At 43.8% G+C, this 22990-nt stretch overlaps 1 protein-coding gene and 1 long non-coding RNA gene across 2 annotated transcripts in view; one reads left to right on the forward strand and one right to left on the reverse strand.

Moving 5' to 3' along the window:
• The window catches only part of LOC125458031 (uncharacterized), a 64095-nt gene extending 43913 nt beyond the window's left edge, over window positions 1–20182 (reverse strand). The window contains exon 1 of the long non-coding RNA XR_007248726.2: window positions 19838–20182. This is a non-coding gene — a long non-coding RNA (uncharacterized LOC125458031). The remainder of the gene's footprint in view (window positions 1–19837) is intronic.
• A 755-nt stretch (window positions 20183–20937) lies between these two features.
• On the forward strand, window positions 20938–22717 carry foxl2a (forkhead box L2a). Its single transcript, XM_048542306.1, has one exon. It carries the CDS (start codon window positions 21248–21250, stop codon window positions 22142–22144), a length of 897 nt encoding a protein of 298 aa, XP_048398263.1. The 5' UTR covers window positions 20938–21247; the 3' UTR covers window positions 22145–22717.
• Window positions 22718–22990: the final 273 nt, after the last annotated feature.

Consider the following 22990-nt stretch of genomic DNA (forward strand, 5'->3'; position numbering starts at 1 on the left):
AAATGTGAGGCTGGATGAACACAGCAGGCCAAGCAGCATCTCAGGAGCACAAAAGCTGACGTTTCAGGCCTAGACCCTTCATCAGAGAGGGGGATGGGGTGAGGGTTCTGGAATAAATAGGGAGAGAGGGGGAGGCGGACCAAAGATGGGGAGAAAAGAAGATAAGTGGAGAAGAGAGTATAGGTGGGGAGGTAGGGAGGGGATAGGTCAGTCCAGGGAAGACGGACAGGTCAAGGAGGTGGGATGAGGTTAGTAGGTAGATGGGGGTGCGGCTTGGGGTGGGAGGAAGGGATGGGTGAGAGGAAGAACAGGTTAGGGAGGCAGAGACAGGTTGGACTGGTTTTGGGATGCAATGGGTGGAGGGGAAGGGCTGGGCTGGTTGTGTGGTGCAGTGGGGGGAGGGGATGAACTGGGCTGGTTCAGGGATGCAGTTGGGGAAGGGGAGATATTGAAACTGGTGAAGTCCACATTGATATTATTAGGCTGCAGGGTTCCCAGGCGGAATATGAGTTGCTGTTCCTGCAACCTTCGGGTGGCATCATTGTGGCACTGCAGGAGGCCCATGATGGACATGTCATCTAAAGAATGGGAGGGGGAGTGGAAATAGTTTGCGACTGGGAGGTGCAGTAGTTTGTTGCGAACTGAGCGGAGGTGTTCTGCAAAGCGGTCTCCAAGCCTCCGCTTGGTTTCCCCAATGTAGAGGAAGCCACACCGGGTACAGTGGATGCAGTATATCACATTGGCAGATGTGCAGGTGAACCTCTGCTTAATGTGGAATGTCATCTTGGGGCCTGGGATAGGGGTGAGGGGGGAGGTGTGGGGGCAAGTGTAGCATTTCCTGCGGTTGCAGGGGAAGGTGCCGGGTGTGGTGGGGTTGGAGGACAGTGTGGAGCGAACAAGGGAGTCACGGAGAGAGTGGTCTCTCCGGAAAGCAGACAGGGGTGGGGATGGAAAAATGTCTTGGGTGGTGGGTTCGGATTGTAGATGGCGGAAGTGTCGGAGGATGATGCGTTGTATCCGGAGGTTGGTGGGGTGGTGTGTGAGAACGAGGGGGATGCTCTTTGGGCGGTTGTGGCGGGGGCGGGGTGTGAGGGACGTGTTGCGGGAAATGCGGGAGACGCGGTCGAGGGCGTTCTCGATCACTGTGGGGGGAAAGTTGCGGTCCTTGAAGAACTTGGACATCTGGGATGTGCGGGAGTGGAATGTCTTGTCGTGGGAGCAGATGCGGCGGAGGCGGAGGAATTGGGAATAGGGGATGGAATTTTTGCAGGAGGTTGGGTGGGAGGAGGTGTATTCTAGGTAGCTGTGGGAGTCGATGGGCTTGAAATGGACATCAGATACAAGCTGGTTGCCTGAGATGGAGACTGAGAGGTCCAGGAAGATGAGGGATGTGCTGGAGATGGCCCAGGTGAACTGAAGGTTGGGGTGGAAGGTGTTGGTGAAGTGGATGAACTGTTCGAGCTCCTCTGGGGAGCAAGAGGCGGCGCCGATACAGTCATCAATGTAACGGAGGAAGAGGTGGGGTTTGGGGCCTGTGTAGGTGCGGAAGAGGGACTGTTCCACGTAACCTACAAAGAGGCAGGCATAGCTGGGGCCCATGCGGGTGCCCCATGGCCACCCCCTTGGTCTGTAGGAAGTGGGAGGAGTCAAAAGAGAAGTTGTTGAGGCTGAGGACGAGTTCGGCTAGGCGGATGAGGGTGTCGGTGGAGGGGGACTGGTCGGGCCTGCGGGACAGGAAGAAGCGGAGGGCCTTGAGGCCATCTGCATGCGGAATGGAGGTGTATAGGGACTGGACGTCCATGGTCCTAGAATACACCTCCTCCCACCCTACCTAGAATACACCTCCTCCCACCCACCCTCCTGCAAAAATTCCATCCCCTATTCCCAATTCCTCCGCCTCCGCCGCATCTGCTCCCACGACAAGACATTCCACTTCTGCACACCCCAGATGTCCAAGTTCTTCAAGGACCGCAACTTTCCCCCCACAGTGATCGAGAACGCCCTCGACCGCGTCTCCCGCATTTCCCGCAACACGTCCCTCACACCCCGCCCCTGCCACAACCGCCCAAAGAGCATCCCCCTCGTTCTCACACACCACCCCACCAACCTCCGGATACAACGCATCATCCTCCGACACTTCCGCCATCTACAATCCGACCCCACCAACCTAGACATTTTTCCATCCCCACCCCTGTCTGCTTTCCGGAGAGACCACTCTCTCCGTGACTCCCTTGTTCGCTCCACACTGCCCTCCAATTCTAGGTAGGGTGGGAGGAGGTGTATTCTAGGACGATGGACGTCCAGTCCCTATACACCTGCATTCCGCATGCAGATGGCCTCAAGGCCCTCCGCTTCTTCCTGTCCCACAGGCCTGACCAGTCCCCCTCCACCGACACCCTCATCCGCCTAGCCGAACTCGTCCTCATCCTCAACAACTTCTCTTTTGACTCCTCCCACTTCCTGCAGACTAAGGGGGTGGCCATGGGCACCCGCATGGGCCCCAGCTATGCCTGCCTCTTTTTAGGTTACGTGGAACAGTCCCTCTTCCACACCTACACAGGCCCCAAACCCCACCTCTTCCTCCGGTACATTGATGACTGTATCGGCGCCGCCTCTTGCTCCCCAGAGGGGCTCGAGCAGTTCATCCACTTCACCAACACCTTCCACCCCAACCTTCAGTTCACCTGGGCCATCTCCAGCACATCCCTCATCTTCCTGGACCTCTCAGTCTCCATCTCAGGCAACCAGCTTGTAACTGATGTCCATTTCAAGCCCACCGACTCCCACAGCTACCTAGAATACACCTCCTCCCACCCACCCTCCTGCAAAAATTCCATCCCCTATTCCCAATTCCTCCGCCTCCGCCGCATCTGCTCCCACGACAAGACATTCCACTCCCGCACATCCCAGATGTCCAAGTTCTTCAAGGACCGCAACTTTCCCCCCACAGTGATCGAGAACGCCCTCGATCGCGTCTCCCGCATTTCCCGCAACACGTCCCTCACACCCCGCCCCCGCCACAACCGCCCAAAGAGGATCCACCTCGTTCTCACACACCACCCCACCAACCTCCGGATACAACGCACCATCCTCCGACACTTCCGCCATCTACAATCCGACCCCACCACCCAAGATATTTTTCCATCCCCACCCCTGTCTGCTTTCCGGAGAGACCACTCTCTCCGTGACTCCCTTGTTCGCTCCACACTGCCCTCCAACCCCACCACACCCGGCACCTTCCCCTGCAACTGCAGGAAATGCTACACTTGCCCCCACACCTCCCCCCTCACCCCTATCCCAGGCCCCAAGATGACATTCCACATTAAGCAGAGGTTCACCTGCACATCTGCCAATGTGATATACTGCATCCACTGTACCCGGTGTGGCTTCCTCTACATTGGGGAAACCAAGCGGAGGCTTGGAGACCGCTTTGCAGAACACCTCCGCTCAGATCGCAACAAACTACTGCACCTCCCAGTCGCAAACCATTTCCACTCCCCCTCCCATTCTTTAGATGACATGTCCATCATGGGCCTCCTGCAGTGCCACAATGATGCTACCCGAAGGTTGCAGGAACAGCAACTCATATTCCGCCTGGGAACCCTGCAGCCTAATAGTTTCAATGTGGACTTCACCAGTTTCAAAATCTCCCCTTCCTCAACTGCATCCCTAAACCAGCCCAGTTCGTCCCCTCCCCCCACTGCACCACACAACCAGCCCAGCCCTTCCCCTCCACCCACTGCATCCCAAAACCAGTCCAACCTGTCTCCGCCTCCCTAGCCTGTTCTTCCTCTCACCCATCCCTTCCTCCCACCCCAAGCCGCACCCCCATCTACCTACTAACCTCATCCCACCTCCTTGACCTGTCCGTCTTCCCCGGACTGACCTATCCCCTCCCTCCCTCCCCACCTATCCTCTCCTCTCCACCTATCTTCTTTTCTCCCCATCTTCGGTCCGCCTCCCCCTCTCTCCCTATTTATTCCAGAACCCTCACCCCATCCCCCTCTCTGATGAAGGGTCTAGGCCCGAAACGTCAGCTTTTGTGCTCCTGAGATGCTGCTTGGCCTGCTGTGTTCATCCAGCCTCACATTTTGTCATCTTTTAACTTGTATATTGCAGGGAAAAGAAGCCTAGTTTATGTGATTTTCCTGATCGTTTTAACCTCTGAGTTTTTGTGTCACTCTGGTGACTCTGCGCTATGTTCTTGCCAAGGCCAATAGATAACTTCTAAGGCTTGGTGACCAAATCTGCAACAGCACTTAAATACGGTTCAATTAGACCTCGGTGCAGATGTTCAAAGTCTTCCTTCCTTCACGTTATATTTCAAGCCTCTAGATATCAACACCAACAGTCCAATAGTATTTTTGGTTAACTTTCTATTTGACCATTGCTTTTCAATCATTTGTGCACATGGACTCTAAATCTCTGCCATTGTAACTAAGTCCCACTCCAGAGGTCTTAGCATATAATCATACTGACCCTTCAATGTGGTAATGAGTCATTGCTGCACTGTCATAGTCATCTTTTGGATGACATATTAAACACAGATGGACATAAAAGATCCTATGACACAATTTGAATGAAAGAAAAGTGAGTCCTGACCAGTCTGTATCCCTCAAAAAATGTAATTAAAACAGATTACCTTGTCAGTACTCAATGCTATTTGTGCTATCTTGCTGTGAGAAAAATGATTACCATTTTTATTTAAAGTATAACATTCAAATCACGATTATTTAAAGTGTATCATTGACTTTCAAGAGTCTTTTTTTGATGGGGGTATTCTTAAGTTATGAGGAATGTTATGTAAATTAAATGTTTAAGTCTCTCTACCGATGTGCAGTGTTTTGTTGGCATTTTAGTTCTATTGATTTGCATTACTTCTTTGCAAGTTTGAAGTTCATTGCAAGCAAAATTTATTCTACAGAAATTGCACCATGCCTGAGTATTTTGAAACTGTTACTTTTTAAAAATGATTTTCTAGCAAAGAAGGCATTATTACTGTAGCTTTAAGAAATTTTAGATACATGGATAAGAGAAGCAAGCCATTTCATAACAGGACAACTTGCCCAGACTGATTGTGTGGATGAATAATAGCCAAGATCTACACTTTGCTTATGAATACAATTCATTGACTTAAAGAGGCATTTGCTAATGCAGACAGGACATCACTTTACTTGATAATCATTATTACTGCCATGTAATGTGTGTTTGTGGTAAGGAATGCTACACATTTAGACAAAACTAGCTCTTAAAGTAGTAGACACCACAACAATATACTGTACATTTTTTAATTAGGCACAAACTGGGTGTTAAATGTACCCTGAGATGTGAGTTATGTTGGATTTCTGATTTGTTGGGCAATGTTAGCGGCTACTTAGTTAAACCAACAATATCTTGCATGAGTAGAGTATCTTTCATTCATTACAAAGATACTTCATATGACCATCATCAGACCACATTAGGGATAACAGAACAGATGGCCAGTAGTTTGGTTACAGGAGTATGTTGTAAGGATTGTCTTTCAATGGTCAAGAAAGAGGTGCCAAAAGAACTGCAGATGTTGTAAACCAAGACCAAAGACAGAAATTGCTGAAAACTCAGCAGGACCAGCAGCATCTGTGAAGAAAAAAATCACAGTTAACACTTTGGATCTGGTCACCAGACCCAAAACATTAACTCTGATTTATTTTCTTCACAGATGCTGCCAGACCTGCTGATCTTCGAGAAACGGCGTAAAGATTTTGGATGGAACGAAGGGAGTTCTGGAACTCTGGAACTTGTAACAGAGACATTTGCAGAAGCAACAGCTAATGGTGGATGATTAAAATAGTGGACAAACAAGAAGTTAGAATTGGAGGAATACAAAGCCCTCAGAGACTAATAAAAGTATTAATTGGAAATATAAAGACATTGATTAATGAAAATGCCTGGCTGAATATAGCTCCAACAATGCTTAAGACATTTGACACCATCTAAAACTAAACAACCACTTGATGGGTATGACATCCACAAATATCCATTCCATACTTCACTGACACTCAGTAGCAGCAATGTGTACCATCCAGAAGATGAAATGCAGAAAATTACCAATACTTCTTAAACCAATGTAACTCTTTTTTTAATTGATTCATGGATGTGAGTGTTGCTGGCTGGCCAGCATTTATAACCCGTCCATATTTGCCCTTGAGAAGGTGATGGTGAATTGCCTTCTTGAACCTCTGCAGTTCACCTGCTATGGGTTGACACCTCACCCCAATGCCATTTGGGAGGGAATTCTAGGATTTTGACCCAGAAACAGTGAAGGAGCAGCAAAACGGTTACCAACTAGAAGGACAAGTGCAGAAAATACATGGGAATACCACCAACCGCAAGTTCCCTTCCAGGCTACTCCTGTTCTGACTTGAAAATATGTCACTGTTTCTTCACTATCACTGGGTCAAAATCCTAGGATTCATTCCCTAATGAATTATGGATGTACCTACAGCACATGGACTGCAACAGTTCAAGAAGGCAGCCGACCTTCACCTTCTCAAGGGCAAGAAAGGAAGGTCAATAAATGCTAGCCCGACCAGTAATGCCCACACTTGATTAATTAATTTTTGGAAATGTAACTTATATTTCAGAACATTGCATTAGAAAACAGAACTATAGAAATGAAAAAGATTGACCACAACTGTATAAAAGCAGCAAAGTATCTGCAGCGCTTCACACATTACAAAAGCTTGATAACTACAATTAAAACAACCCAACATTAAATAGGTCAAAGAAAAGCCAAAACAAAATATTTAGAAAATTGTCAGAAATATCATCAGATACCTAGCTTAGCAACTGAACATTGTTAACACAAATTTACATTTCTGAAGCTCCTTTAATATAGAAAATAATATTTTAAATAGGAACAAATTACTGTAGGAGATCAAGGGAATACAGAAGGAATGAAGAAATAAAAAATATATAACGAGTCAAAAGTTCTTCAAAATTATGGATTCTAAGAAATATTTTTAGTTGAATTAAGAAGTGGATGTGGAGACTTTACAGAGGGTGACCCCAAGAATAGGTATGAGGTGCTGAAAGCCTTCATCAAAGTTGAATAAAACAAAACAGTGGTGGGGGTGGAGGATAGATGTGCAAAATGATGGAGCAGAAATTTTGAAGAATATGGGAGAGATATAAAGATAGAAGACATTATAGATTTAGGGTAGAGTAAAGCCGTAGAGAAAGTTGCAGATGAGGCCAGAATTTTAAAATGTAGTGCGCTGGGGATATGAAACCAATTTAGATCATTAAGGATGGGAGTGCTGGTCAGTTGGGAGTTAGTACATTACAGGAAATAGTCAGCTGAGTTTGGAACACATTTTGGAGATGGAGCGTAAAAGACCAAGTTGGATAAACTTAAATATGTGAAGTCAGAAGATGAAAAGCATGGATGTATTCTTCGATAACAGTGAGGAAGAGGATGAAGAGGTTGTATGCATTATTGTGGAGGTGGATGTAATCTTTATTTGTTTCACTTCTCAGGTTTTGTCAATCTAGTTCAGCCTGATGAGGTGTCTAGTGAAGGGGATGGTGTCAATGGCAGTGGGTGGGAGCTGAAGAGGATGGTTACAGTTGGACTAAAACAGTGGCTCCACCACAATTTGATGTCAGTGTGCAATCTAATAACAAATCTGATGTATTAAAACAGTAGATCCACACTGTTACTGCTGCTGAGAATTCAAACAAACAAACTTTGGTCAGCTGAAGAAAGGAAGATAAGAGATCTGGAGAACAAAGTACTGCTTTGCAAGAAAAGCTGAATAAAGGAAAAGTGATGTGGCTTGGATCTGTACTGGAAATTGGAAAAGGCCAACAGGCTATGCACTGTATGGAATCATATAACAGAGGCTGTTCTGGGAGAAGCAGGAACCACCTGGAAGGAGGCTCATGGTGAAAGGCAAAAATATATTAAGTCGTATGCTTTCTACCTTAGATGTCTCCAAATACCAACAACCTTAGAGTGAGTGCATTTTAAAATGAAACAATTTATTGAGTCTTTCTTTAGTAAATGCATGGTTGAATTTGTTGAATTAAATAACCAAACCTTGACAGCCTTTTGGTTTCGGAAGTGGCTTTCTTTTGTACATTACTTTTATTTCTGTCTTGGCTAATTACCATAGTTCCCAGATTTTGGAAAACGCTCAACACGTTTCATAAGAAACCTGTGAAATGCAAATTCCCCAACTAGAAATAACTGGAAATCTGCCGCGTTTTCAGAGTCTTCGACATCATAAATGGGAAGCAGCTGTAAGTAATATTTTTGAATATATTTAAATGCGTTGAAAACTATGGCTGACGTCGCTAATTGTACAGAATTTAAAGTGAAACTGTGTGTTTAACAGAAAAGGTGGAGGCCTGGATCAATTTGACGTTACCTAGGGGTTTATGTTCAATATTTAGTTATTGTTAGCAGGCATCCTTGTTTCCATGGCTCATGCCTAGGGGTAAGCTGCTGTGTTTCATACTTATGTAACGCGTCAATACATAAATGACATATTGTTTGCATAATGGCATACTGTTTGTGGTTTGTATTCAAAGTGCAAGATGGTGTCCTATAGATGAACTTGTACACTTTACAGACTCCTTTCTATCTTTCGACAGCCAGATGTCTTTTGTGTCTTTTTTTTATTTCAAAAACGGTTTGTGCTAATTTAAAACTGATGTGGGATCATTTTAACCATTTGACACCTCGTGCACTCATTTTCCGGATTTGGGGTTCACTGCTGTTCGACTTTTAAAACCAGCACATTGTGTTTGTACCTGGAGTTTAGAGGTTCCACGTTTTGTTTTGCATTTCCTGAATTTCTAAGGAGCCGCATGAAATTTATACATTTTTCTTTTGAAAAAAGCATGACTTTCAACCCGGGGTTATATTTGATTGAATTTTAAAGTCCTTACGGAAGAGGATAAAAGGGAGATCGGTCGTGTTGGAGGGTGTACATTTACACCTTTCTCACAGAAACATGTGGCTGGGATTTGTAATCTGTCTCTATTAAAAATGTTGTTAGAGATCGTATTTTGAACAAAGTCGTTTAAAGTATGACGGAAGTATTGAACTTGTGGTCAGATAGAAAAGCGGTATGTGGAAATCAAACACCGGAGTTGGGGGGGTAGAGGGTGGGGGAAGGAGGGTTTGTCACTTCTAACCTAGAAGGAATGTAGGTACATGATGATATGTTTCAAATAAAACCGCGGAATCTCATTTGATTATGATTTTTCTTTGTTCTTGTTCATCTGGCGAGTTGATTAAATCTCAAATCTGGATTGGTAACAATGCCTCCCTGAACGCGCTGAAGACATGTGAGAGCCGCGTGGGTTGTGAACAAAATTTCAGGAGGGAAACTTGTTCCTTCTCTCTCTATCCCTCTCTCTCTCTACATGCTGACCGATTTACCCAGTGTGACTGGCTTCTCTGTGAATCAAACAGAGATTGAGAAGCATAAAGTCCACAAACATTCTGATCTGTCTCTTCGTTCACACCGAACATCAGAGTCCGCACTGATCATACAATTACAATGTACGCTAATAATATCTTCATAGAACAAACTCACTCAAATTAATTTGCTAATTCCGAGGAACTTAATATACCGACACGAGCGCTGATGAGTTTCTGAGCGTTAATGGTAGCAATGTGTGCATAAATAACTGAGCTACAGTTCTACTTAATCAGTTTGTGCTGATTCGTTTTTCTATGGCCGTTATCATTTTTACACAATCAGTTACATTTCCTAAAATGCGCAATTAAAGCCTAATATTGGCAACAGGATGAATAGAGTTTCTGGTTTGTGCACTAGCCGAACTCAAATAGAAGACGTATATTCTGGCATTGGAACTTATGTCTCTTTGTAGCCAGCATTCTCTAGGAATGTATTCTATCTCCTGACAATCAGGCTAAATGAAGGCAGTAGCACGAATGATGCAGACTACTCGGATGCATTGTTTTGTAAAGGGGTTCTTGGATAAGGTACTTTATAAATCATCATTAATGTGGAAGAAAATCCCAAAGTGTTCATAAAAACAGTGAACATGGATGACATAAATGCAGTACGCTCAACAGAATGTCCCTAATATGCAACATTTTGGTGGAGCCGATCTCCACATGGATGCCAGATCTTTAATATTTAATGTTGCAAGAGTAGATGATCTGGTGAATAACTTCCGCTCATGTGCAATTATATTTTTCATTTTTCCTTTTGTTAGCAAAGAACCATCAGTACCTTACCTAGGCTGTTCCTTATATCCTAGCTAACCAATATATGTTTTAATCAAAATAATTCCCTGCAGCTCACTTTAACATAAAATATAATCATTTCTATTATCAGGTTCTTGAGTGAATGGTTGAACAAAACTCGTCAGGAAAGCTAATCTGTTTTTTGCATTAGCATCATGTTGTGAATGATTTCCCTCCTGGATTTTGGCCTTTACACTGTTTACTCTTAAGAATAGAGCAGAGTAATTTGCAAATGAAATTATTAGGACGATACCGTGATTCTGTTTAGCTCAATTGTTCTAGGAAGAATACAGAGCTAACAGAAATCCCAATGAATAATTTTGTAGCATTTCTGACGGTGGTCTTGCCACGTTGTTCAAGTAAGTTTGTGTTGTGAGGTTTTAACGGGGACTGCCATTGAAGTTGTAATCCTAAATGGAAGCTTTAGAGTGTTGGCAAGGAATGATTTGCACGTATTTTAGGTAAGATATAAACTCACTGCAGATTTTCCGTTTGTATTTAATTCACAAAAATGTTGGATTTTTAAAGAAAAAGTATATTCCAATATTAGAAGTAGCAATGGGAGAGGGTGACCACCTGTAGAATGCTCGCATTCAAAGCTTTGTCGAACATCTAAAATTGTCTCATGACAGTCTCATTAATTTTAAGATGGAATCTTTCCACGAAAAACGCTGTTTCTTTTTCTTGGTTTGATCCTGGGCTGAAATCATCCCTTGTCCCCTATTCCAACTCATGTCCAGATAATGTTCTTTTTAAAAAGGCGAAGAAAGGTCAATAACCTACAAGCTTTAGGACTAATCGTTGTTTAATGTCATTTGGGACCGTGCCTCGTTGTTTAAAGTGATGCCGACCTCATTGAAAAGTCTCACTTTTGTTTACTGTTTGTTGAGTGAGACAAAAGCCTAGTCCATGTTACTTGCCTTGCCTAGGCGTGAACGTTAGATTAAAGTTATTTTGTCCTTGCAGATAACGTTATTATTCAGCCCGAGATTACTTCATTGCCGGTACAACAAAATACAGTTTCCAATAGATGTTCTGATGGGTACCGTTTGGAAACTGCCCTTTAAGGAACTTCGCACAACTGCTTGATTGGTAAGTGAATAGTCGACCTTGTGAGTTAATGTCGTTTTGATTTTGCTCCGTTACTTTATCGAATGTTCCAGACCAATTAATGCACTTTGGTTTCATTTCTACTGGCGCGTAGGGTTCTAGTTGGGGGAAAAAAATGGGAGGAGCGCATGGTGTAAAACGCGCCAATGAATTACACGAGAAGCTGTGTGTATGAAATTACATTTACGAAACGTCGTTTTAAGTTAACAGGCAAAATAAACTGCAGGGAGTGAAAATGATAATTAGCCAGTCGAGGTGAAGTGTCTTATTTGGTGACCAGCCTCTTCACCTTTTGGATCTACTTCTGCACAAATGTTGTCTGGAAAAACTTTTCAGTTCATTTGTGGCTTTCAATTCCGTACATCTGTTTATAGAATCCAAGTTACAGGGGAAATAAGTTCCACGTGTAAGGAATAAAAGCTCGAATTTGAAATATTACTGCCTCCTTGGCGTGACATAGGCTCTAATGTAGCCACATCATTTCCACAAATGAAAGCAGTTACATTGTGCATAAAGTCACTCCTTTGTTCGCAAGTCCTGCTCCATTAGTTTGGTAATTATGCTGCAGTTCAATACCTGAGCGGTAGGTTATTGATAAACCAAGCAGCAGCTTTCGTTTGTCAGTAAGTGTCTAGTTTCGACTCTATCCCGAAACAGAAATGTCCAACTTTTGAATATTTTTAAAACTTCGGGTGGTATGGTTTCCAAAAGCGGGTTAATAATTTATCAAAGTGCTGGTTTACACGGGGAAGAATTGATAGATTCCAACTTTAGCACGAGTATTATTTAAACGCCCACGTGTCGGTCTGATTCCTAATTGCTTAAAAATGTAACTACATTTCACACTGTTAAGCTCAGTCAGTTTCGCCACTGACTAGCAGAATGCATTAAAATTATCATTATTTGAATGGGAATTCCGCCGAATTATTCCAGTTTCTTAAAAGCAGAACAGTGCTACGGATGATTGGTAATTCTGGGATGTCTGTCAGTGAATCATTTAACGTTAGTTTTGAGGTATTTGTTGATAAATTTAATCAATGCAAACATTAAACCATTTTAGACACCGTGTAATCGATGTCACATTCGTTTTGTTAATTATTGTGTCTATTGCAGTAATAGTGAAACTGGCTAATGTTCTTTCACGAAGCAAAATTTGTGTTGCGTGTTAACTTGTACAAACAGCTAAAATGTGGACTTTGGGAGTGGAAAATCTATTTTTTGCTTGAATATTTGTAGAAACTCTTAAATCGTGCATTGGTGAAATTCTATTTTGCACTGGAACGTATTGCGTTGTACTTGGGTAAAACTATTCCATTGCTCGAACAGATCAATATATATAACAAGAAGTAACCGATAAGAGCCAGTACTATCAATACAGTAGCCATTCTATATATACCATTGAACTGCAGAAGAGTTCTTGTGTTTTTCAGGATATTGCCTGGTTTGCATGGATGACTCTGTGGTATGTGTTCTGTTTTACTTTTTCCGTGCTGCCTGGGTTAAAGTTCACGGCAATGTAGTCCTTCTTTGATCGGTGCAAATCGAATTTTAACTACTTTCAAGCTCTTGTTTTTTTTCATAAATATAACTGCATTTAGAACAAGTATTATTATGTATATTATCCTTATTGACAAATGATAGCTCAACCAATCAACATCATGAGATAAAGCTAGAGTTATAGTACAGGTGATTTCTTGCACTTGACAAAGTTTTTTTTACCTGTCATATCTTATGTATAATGTATATCATAAATCTGTGTTTAGATAGTTTATGGCTTCATCGTTTTTCATTAGATTAAAGGTATGTTGAAAGAGTGATGAAGCCTGAAGCTCCAATTAGAAGCAGAAACTTTCTCACCTTCAGGGGACTGCAGAAAATATATTGAAAGGAAACTTTGAACATCTGTTGGAATAGCCAAATAAGTAATTGCCCAACAGTGAGTTATGTAAATCCGTCATCGGTAAAAATGCTGAGGCCAACATAAAGAGATGCCTCGGGTCGGTTATCTGTTGGTGTACGTATGTTACTTGTCCCCTTGCCTTTCGTAAAGGAAACTGAACTTTCGTTTAAAGATGTTATCCAACACAATTCTGCCAATTACAAAGGTATTTCGAGGAGCCTGAATCCGAGCACCGGACGAAAAGTAATTAAAAGGTTTCGTGAATTTTTTTTTAAGGGACAGTCATTGCTACAATCCTGGATTTCTCCTACACAGTGGATGATGGTCCAATATCAATCAGTTACTGTTCAGGCCAGCACTAAATATTTCAGAAACCCTAATGAACTTGAGATCCAGGAGAGCAACGTACAGAAACATTTCGTGGGCCTGTTTCATGTACTACAGCTGCTTCTCATTAGCAAATACCTCCATTGATTGGATGTTATGAGTTAATAAATCTATCATTCCCGTCCACAGGCGGCTATGATAACACTTCATTCGCCATGAAAAGGACCAATATCAGTTCAAAGTGTCAGTTATTCACACTGTAGTATCACATCAATTCCCTCTCCTTGTGTCACACACAGATCAATTTCAGGGGCTCCAAAGAAGCTAGGTACCGCCAGATAACTCACCGTTGGACAAATTATAATAGACTCCAAATACCTCCCAATTTTTTCTTTAAAATGCCTCTTTCTAACACCAGTTAACCAAGATCCAGATGAATCGTTCTAAAATGCTGAGATCCCAGTTTGTTAAGCTTAATTTGTAGACATTAGTAAATGAAGGCAGCGTAACTTCACTGCTAACTTGCACGGCTAACTTCCCACTACCAGGCTTATTTGTTGAATCCGAATCATAATACTTCTGGGGTAATACTTTTGAACTGGATTCGTTTTAAATCTATTTAACTAAAATGTTTATTTTAAAAGTAATGGGATGCATCTGACCATTTGTAGTTACTAACATCATCCTTTCATGCCAATATTGTCTGACAATTGATTTGTGGTCGGTTTATTTACATATAACATAATAAAGGTATTTTAAATTACCAGCATTAACTTGAAACGTTATGCACATTCACGCCATGAGCTCCCTCGCTCAATATTCCTTCCTCCTGTGATTTGTTGAGGTGCCACCTCCTTTTGGAATAATATGGCCCCGGCACCATGGATGCGAAGCTACTGCGTGACGGGAAACAGGGTGCAGGGGCAATTATTTTTCGTTCAATAAATTCACAGGGGAAGGTAATACTATAATTTCTTTTCTTGATCTGTGTTAATGGCCTAGGCCTGAGTCTGCAGACCACAAATTCAAAATTCACTTATGATTAAAAAGACTTTGAAAGGAGAGTGATGGGCTTTATCAGCGGACAGACTAGCGGAGTAGGCAGACACGCGGCAGATGCAATTTCATACCTTTTGGTCGGAGCAAAAAGACTTAAAATAAAGGATATAATTCTAAATGGGGAGCAGCAGCAGCAGAGGGGTCTTGGCGTAAATATACACGCTGTTGAATTTTGAAGAAGGGGCTAATAAATTATACGGGTTAGGGAGGAAGTGCACCGTTTGACTGAAGGATCGAACGCCAAATCAAGGTAAAACAATAGTACACAACCAAAATTTAGGGTCCGGATTTTTTAAATCATTCTCGGGATGAGGATGTCGCTGACCATACCAAATTGTTCAGAATCAACCATATTTCTGTTGTTCTGGAGTCACATGTAGGCCAGACTAGGTAAGGATGGCAGATTCCTTCCGTACTAGCGAACCAGACAGGTTTTTCATGGTCATCATTAGATTCTTAGATTTTTTAAAAATTGAATTCAAATCCCACCACGGCGGGATTCGAACCCACGTCACCAGAACGTTATCTGGGTCATTTCAATAGGCCATTGACTCTTCTTACACCCCCTGAAAGTGTAATGGAGGCAGATTCGATTGTAGCTTGCAAGATACGAGACTGGGGGGGTGGGGGGGGATAATTGTTTAGCCAGAAAAGTGCTGGGCTGCGGGAAAAAGGCGGGCTCTTGGAATTAGCTAAATTGTCTGAGAAGGGCTCGGCATGAAGAAGACGGGCCGCATGGCCTCCTTCTGTGCTTTAAACCTCCCCTCATTCAAACTTAGAATGCAGAGAGATGTGTTTAACCTGCGGTACCGAGTTAGTTCTCGAAGGTGAGAAGATATGCAGGCGTTATGTTGTTTCCAGAAATGCTGAGGGGAACGGGCCAGATCCGGATTTCAAAGCCCGTTGCAAGTTGACTCACTGCCTTCCGATGCTGGGTTATAGATAGTGCGACAAATACAGCGTGATAAGGAACCGAGCCCCCTTTAAGTACTAAATCCTTCAAGCTTTAGCCTACTGGATCATTCCTGCAGATAATTAACATCTGAGATCAAGACTTGTTTGACGCTTATTTTCCTCTCGACACTGCTACCTTTTTTTATTAATATTTATATCGCTTCTAATGTTTTTGAACTCCCTATCTGCGTATAAAATTGACTGTAAAATTGTAATTCCCTGATAACGTTGGGCCAAAAAAAGATGCAAAACATCATCATTAAGGGCACTGAAGTGTTCACTTGTCCTTCAGATGGAATTGATTAATTCTTTCTGCTTTTTTATGGAAGTGTTAGAATTGCGATTCCCAACTATGCCTGCCGTGCACCACCCCCGAAGTTGCATCGAAACGCCACAGTTCAGGATATTAAAGGAAACAGCAATACGTTTAAATGTGAACAATAAGGTAGAGCCTCTGGCTCATGAGAATGACAGAGCAGTTATTGTGTCAATATATCGCAGATGTCATCATATCTTGACACTCATTAGCATGTAGAGTCTCCTGTGAAGCCAGGAATCTGATGAGATGCTCTCCCGGCCATAAAATGGAGCAAAAGAAATCACCCTGATACATAACCTGATTGAGACTATTTCTGTCATTACCTACTGGTTAAGTAAAATGTGATTTGGAGTAGATTTGAAAGTATCCATTTGAAATTGATGAAACATCCTTCGAAGAGACATCAGTGATAATGGGAACTGCAGATGCTGGAGAATCCAAGATAATAAAGTGTGAAGCTGGATGAACACAGCACCTCCTGAGATGCTGCTTGGCCTACTGTGTTCATCCAGGTTCACACTTTATTATTTTCGAAGAGTCATCATTGTTTAACTCAGGAAAACGAGGTGTGTTTAGTGGGCGGGGACGCCCTTTCGACGTTTTAGCAGCAGGTTTGTGACAATATAGAGGCTGTCATCATTTAAGATTAATTCCACCGTGCGGATGTAATTTCCTCAACCAGTTGGAAAAGACTAGCTCGATATATTCTTCTACTTTTCCAATCCCATTGTCTTTCTTCCCCCTAAATTACGAATGTAACATTTCGTTCAATACATTAAGTCAAGTTTGAAAACACAGAACTCTTTGACAATGCTGATCAGCTTTCACGCCCGGCGATACAGTTCTTCAATTGCTACCCCTTCTCACGCAGTCTCTAGTTTTATCAGCCAAGTATGGACGAGTTCGGAGGTGGAGTGGTGGTAGGAAAAAGACAAACGCTTTATACGTGGATAAGCGCTGAACAGTAGGATGTGTCTGTGTTTAACGCGTGAAGGACATTAATTCTTACATTGCTGAGTGGTCCCGTTTCACAGTTTTCCCCCTATGCCTGTAATTCAGCCGGGAGGATTTAATGTGAGCAATCCTCCCGTTATTGAAATCGCAGATTAAAGAAAAAAGGCAAGTCAGTTATTCGGGCTAAAGAAGGACGTGCTGGCCGTGCAAGGGGTTTAGATGAGGTTTACAAGAATGATCTCGGGGATGAAGAGTTCATCACACTAGGAGCGGATGAGGATTCTGGGTCTGTACTCGATGGAGTTTCGAAGGATCGGGGAGATTACATTGAAACTTACAGAATACTGTGAGACATGGATAGATGGATGTGGACAAGTTGTTTCCACTACTAGGAAAGACCAGGACCCGAGGGTACAGCTTCAGAGTGAAGAGTCAACTCTTTAGAACAGGGATGAGGAGGCATTCATTCAACCAATTGGTGGTTAATCTGTAGAACTCATTGCCACAGAGGGCTGTGGAGATCAAGTCATTGAGTGTATTTAAGGCAGAGATAAATAGGTTATTGATTAGTAGTTGGAACAAAGGTTAGGGGAAGAAGCTGGGGGAATAGGGTTGAGAAACATCAACCATGACGGCATGGTTGCGGCACGGTGGCTCAGTGGTTAGCACTGCAGCCTCACAGCGCCAGGGACCGACCGTTCGATTCCCGTCTCGGGCGACTGTCCGTACGGAGTTTGCACATTCTCCCCGTGTCTGCGTGGGTTTCCTCCGGGTGCTCCGGTTTCCTCCCACAGTCCAAAGATGTGCAGGTTAGGTGGATCGGCCATGCTAAATTGCCTGTAGTGTTCAGAGGTGTGTGGGGTAGAGGGGGATGGGTCTGGGTGGGATGCTTCAAGGGGCGGTGTGGTCTTGATGGGCCGGAGGGCCTGTTTCCACTCTGTGGGGAATCTAATTTTAAAAAAGGCCGGGAACAGACCTGATGGGCCGAATGGCCCAATTCTGCTCCTATATCCAGTGTCTAATCGACCAGTAGGGCGTGAAAGTAAGCAGCTATCTCATAACTTTGAGGCAGAATCCAACATCCACCAGATTACTTTTAACAGTGACGCTGAAGAACTTTGAGAACCTATCTGATTCCCAGTGAAGCTATTGAGCGAGTCCAGAGTGCCTACACATGTAAACATGTGAATTGGGAACAGAAAGAGCCCATTCGGTCATCTGATTGTGGCCTCAGCTTCATATTTCCACCTCCCCTGATAAATATTAACTCCCACGTTAGTCAAGAATTGGTCTACCTCGACCTTAAAAGTATTCAATATCTCTCTCCCTCCGCGTCATCACATCTCCACCGCTATCTGGGGAAGGGAGTTCCAAATAACTCACAAACTTCTGGGGGGAACAAAAATAAATTCGTCTTTAAAAGAAGAGCCCTTATTTTTCGGAGACAAAAAAAATGCTGGAAAAGCCTAGCAGGTCTGACAACATCCTTGGAGAGAAATCAGATTTAAAGTTTCGGGACGAGTGACCCTTCCTCAGAGCTGATGGTAGCTAGGAAAAATGTCCGTTTATTTATGGCCTTATTTTTCAACTGCATTGGTACGGCATATTTGATTCCCGCCATTCCCTGTCTCGTCAAGCTTGATTCCGAAGCGTCGTCTGGCTGGTGTATATCTTTCCTCTCATCGTGTGTATTTCAAACAAAAGCAAAGGTACATACAGGATCGAACAAATTTCTGTTAGATTGGGGACTGGGTGTCCGTCTGAAACATTTCGAAATAATTTTGATTACTTTATGGCAGAAGCTGTATGGCAGCTTTGGTGGGGGTTTGTTGTTTAAATACATCTCTAAAGATTATTAATAGAAAGATTTTTATTTTGCGATGACATGGGCAGCAGCAAAGTGACTCTAAAGCTTTTGCTAACGCACCGAACTGGCTTATTTTCTTTGAGTGTTGGCGGGCACGGTTGTGTCTGGCCGTAGTGGTGCCCGGAACCGGGAGGGTTGGAAGAGTGTTCCCCTAACAATAGGATAGTGCCCTTTCACCCACAGAGGCATCTTCAAAGACACATCCTGCTACTGCCTTGAACGAGTTGTTCGGTTCCTCCTTCCCGTTATATATTTTCTCAGCTGCAGTTAACATAAGGTTTGCAGTTCAACTATTTTTGTTTGAAAATCCACATAAAAAGCGCTAACAAGGCATCCACTCCTCCTTAAAAAGATACAGCCCTTCGCTACCCTAGCAAGCGTGAAGACGTAATTATCCTTGGACTAGGGAAGACTGTTCAACTTACACTGAAGAAAACGTTAACGGCGGCTTCTGTTCAGGTGTGCTGACAGTACCATTAGTGAACAACAGAGAGGCACGACACATTTCAAACCACCAGGTCCTGGTACTGTCTATAATTCTCCTTTCAGCCTGCAGTCAGCGTAAATATGTCAAAGAGGGCCTTCCCCCTTCAACGCCAACCAGCTCTCCCCCTACCCCCACTCTTTTACCCACACACCAATCCCCCAGGTTACATCCTTTGAGCGTCTTTCAGTCTCTTGGCGAGGTGTGGTAGAACATGTGATTGCAATGGTTTTGACAATTCGCCCCACGATCAGTCAGTTCTCAAAGACGTTACGGACGTGTGTACTGGTCAAGTTTACTGTGATGTTAAACGACTAACCGTTGAATTTTGATCAGAGCAACTGTCGCGGAAATTGCACTGAAAGTCATACCAAAATCAAAACTGTTGCCACATGATTCCCCACACCCTCCACCCCCACCCTGCTATCATTGCTGCTGAAGCAGTGTGGAACAGCGCCGAGCCTGTACTGAGAGGGTTCATTCACTCGTCAAACCGCCGCGATATGCCTCAGGCTTCCCTCGAGCCGCGCTCGCAGCAAGTTGCTGTCCCCACCCACACCCACCACCATCAAAGTATTAACAAAAGAGAGAAATACCTCGATTAACAGACGTTCCTCTGCCAGTACTGCTTCCTTTTTTTAAAAAAATACACTGGGAGGGGGGTTTAGAGAGAGAGGGAGAGGAAAAAAATATCGATGCTTCGGAGCTGGAGCTGCGGAATCTCCTCTGGGGAATCTGAACGAGGTGATGACACACAGAACAATGCTGGTCCACCTGCCCTGGGCCAAGGCGTGGAAATGCCTCATAGACACTGCCGCTCTGGGTGGTCGGCCACCCCCTCACCCACTTACTCCCCACCAGAAAAAAAAGTCTTACTCCAATGATTAGTTGTGTAGGGAGGGGGAGGGGGCTGTTTGCAAAATCGACAACTATAGACCCACTTCACAGTTGCTGGTTATTACCCTCCTCAAGCTGCTATTTGCGCAGAGTGTGAATAAATCAAGTTATTCGTGCCCCGTATGGTTCACTTAGTTTCATACTGCCATGTGATCTGATTTCGCTCAATGCAAACTGGATTTGCTGGTTTTCCTTGCGGATTCTAAATGCCATTCATTATCCATATTGTCAGTGACACATGTAACACTCAGCTGAACCACCGATTCCTTAACCCTTCATTTCAAAAATAAGGTCACTATCGCTCCGGAACAGGACGTATTGCAGAACAATGCAAACAGCGTTTCGAGAACTGTGCACTTCTTGCACACAGGCATGTGATGGGGCCGTTGGAAATATGTGATTATTGTCGCATTATTGTAATTCTCGGTGACCCAAGAGGACCTGACGGATTTCCCCGGGGATCCGGGAGTCGATATCGTTTCCTTGCAGTGGTGTGTGCTGAGTTCCCTTCCTCGGTGATAATAATCTTAATCTACAGTTGCGTGGGTTGCAAAAAGAGAATGGTCCTGATATATATGAGTGCATGTGAATATATTTTAAAACAGCTGTTGTATTTTCCATGAATTTAACTTCAAAAAGAATAGCCGCCCTAAAAGTCCGTCCCACTTAGATGTAATGGATATTTACATGGAAGTGAGGTCCTGATATTTCATCAGGAGGGGGAGGTTGAGGGAGGGAATGACGCAAGCGGAAGTATGATCAGTTACACTTAACGGGAGCAGTGTATAGGCTAAGCGATTCACGAATAGGAGGACGCATTTTTCTCTGGGCAAAGGGACGAAAACGGCACGGCTTAAAGCGATAGAGACCCGCAGTTTGGGCTGTACAATCACAGTAACATACTCGTAACCAAGCATTCATTATATTTGCACTGCGGTTAAAACAAAACTGACCACGAACTTGAACCAGACTTTGGACCGAGTGCAGACCGGGGACTTCAATCAACAAGCAACTTGTACTGCAACTTTTATAGGGGCGGGAGTGCAATTATTTCGGAAAGTGACATTGTATTTGCGGGAAGAGTGGGAAGCGAGGACTTCGTTTTCACGATGGCCACCTACCAGCACCCCGAGGATGACACTATGGTCCTGATGACTGACAACATCTCCACTTCTAGCTCCAAAGAGCGAGTCAAGAGCGAGTCATCTCCGGACAAGACTGCGGAGAAACCCGATCCAACGCAGAAACCACCTTATTCTTATGTGGCCCTCATTGCTATGGCTATCCGAGAGAGCCCCGAGAAACGGCTGACTCTATCAGGCATCTATCAGTACATCATCACCAAGTTCCCTTTCTACGAGAAGAATAAGAAAGGCTGGCAAAATAGCATCCGACACAACCTGAGCCTGAACGAGTGCTTCATCAAAGTGCCCAGGGAAGGTGGCGGGGAGAGGAAGGGCAATTACTGGACTCTAGACCCGGCTTGTGAAGATATGTTTGAAAAAGGGAACTACAGAAGGAGGAGAAGGATGAAGCGTCCTTTCCGACCACCCCCCACCCATTTCCAACACAGCAAGACGGCTTTATTCGCCAGTGACAGCTACGGCTACATCGGGCCCCCCAAGTACTTGCAGTCGAGTTTCATGAACAATTCCTGGCCTCTCGGGCAGCCGCCTGCGCCGATGTCTTACGCCTCTTGCCAAATGGCCACTGGCAACGTGGGCTCTGTAAATGTGAAGGGACTCTCGGGTCACGCGTCCTACAACCCTTATTCGCGAGTGCAGAGCATGGCCCTGCCCAGCATGGTGAACTCCTATAACGGCATGAGCCACCATCACCATCCCCATCCCCAGCAACTCAGCCCTGCTCCCCCGCCTTCCTCCAGCAGTGGAGCTGGCCTGCAGTTCCCCTGCGCCAGGCAGCCTGCAGACCTCTCCATGATGCACTGTTCCTACTGGGACCACGACAGTAAACACAGCGCATTGCACACAAGGATAGACATTTAAAGCAAACACCAGCAAGATATCATTAAGTCATTGTTTTGTCCCTAAATCCTTCTCTGTAAACTGTGCCAAAATTACAGTGGTGAATCCCAAGAGGTAGTGTAAGTGTTTTGAACTTTTATCTTTACAACACTAGAAAAAAAAGAGATACCCAGCTGGGGAATGAACTATCGTTTTGAGTATGTTAACTATTTGTAATCTATAAGAACATTTGTAGATTTATGGTTAATTTTTTTAAAAAAGTCCGACCAAGCTCTGTCCAAATAATATTACGTCTCCTGATGATGAACTTAATTTTTCTCCCTCGTCTTAATTACTTTTGAAAATGTGATACCATCAGAAATCAGGTGAATTTGCGTCTTGACGAAATTATTCCACTTAGACCTATTGCCACAAATTTTAAGCAAGCTTTTAGTCCGTGTTTTGTTGTTAAAGAATGATAAAGCTCTTGTAACAGATCTGCATGTTGGTAGCTACGCTCGTTCTGCAGTTTGGGACCAATTCAAATGTATAGCACTTTCCTACTTGTACTTTTCTAGATTTGTATTCTTTAATAAAAGCCCCTATTTTCCACAATCGCTGTTTAAATGTGATGATTTGTCAACTTTTTTTTCAGTCTTCCACCATGAATTCGCTATTTCTATAATGATCGCCCATTAATCGTGTCTTCCTCTCCATGCATCTGTTATACAAAGGTTAATTATACATACGAGCCCGAAACTAGCATTAAGTGTTAAGACCAATTAGCAATTTTTTTTTACAAAGCAGTGTAGTTGTCTGATGGTACATCAATTGCAAATTCGCTTATTCTGCTATGTTACGCACTTGAAATAAAAAAACTGCTGTTAG

The sequence above is a fragment of the Stegostoma tigrinum genome, chromosome 14 (assembly GCF_030684315.1).
Source record: "Stegostoma tigrinum isolate sSteTig4 chromosome 14, sSteTig4.hap1, whole genome shotgun sequence".
Classification (NCBI taxonomy): domain Eukaryota; kingdom Metazoa; phylum Chordata; class Chondrichthyes; order Orectolobiformes; family Stegostomatidae; genus Stegostoma; species Stegostoma tigrinum.

Excerpts from the sequence above, each read along its gene's own strand:
- foxl2a (XM_048542306.1), top strand. The coding sequence starts at position 21,248 with ATGGCCACCTACCAGCACCCCGAGGATGACACTATGGTCCTGATGACT.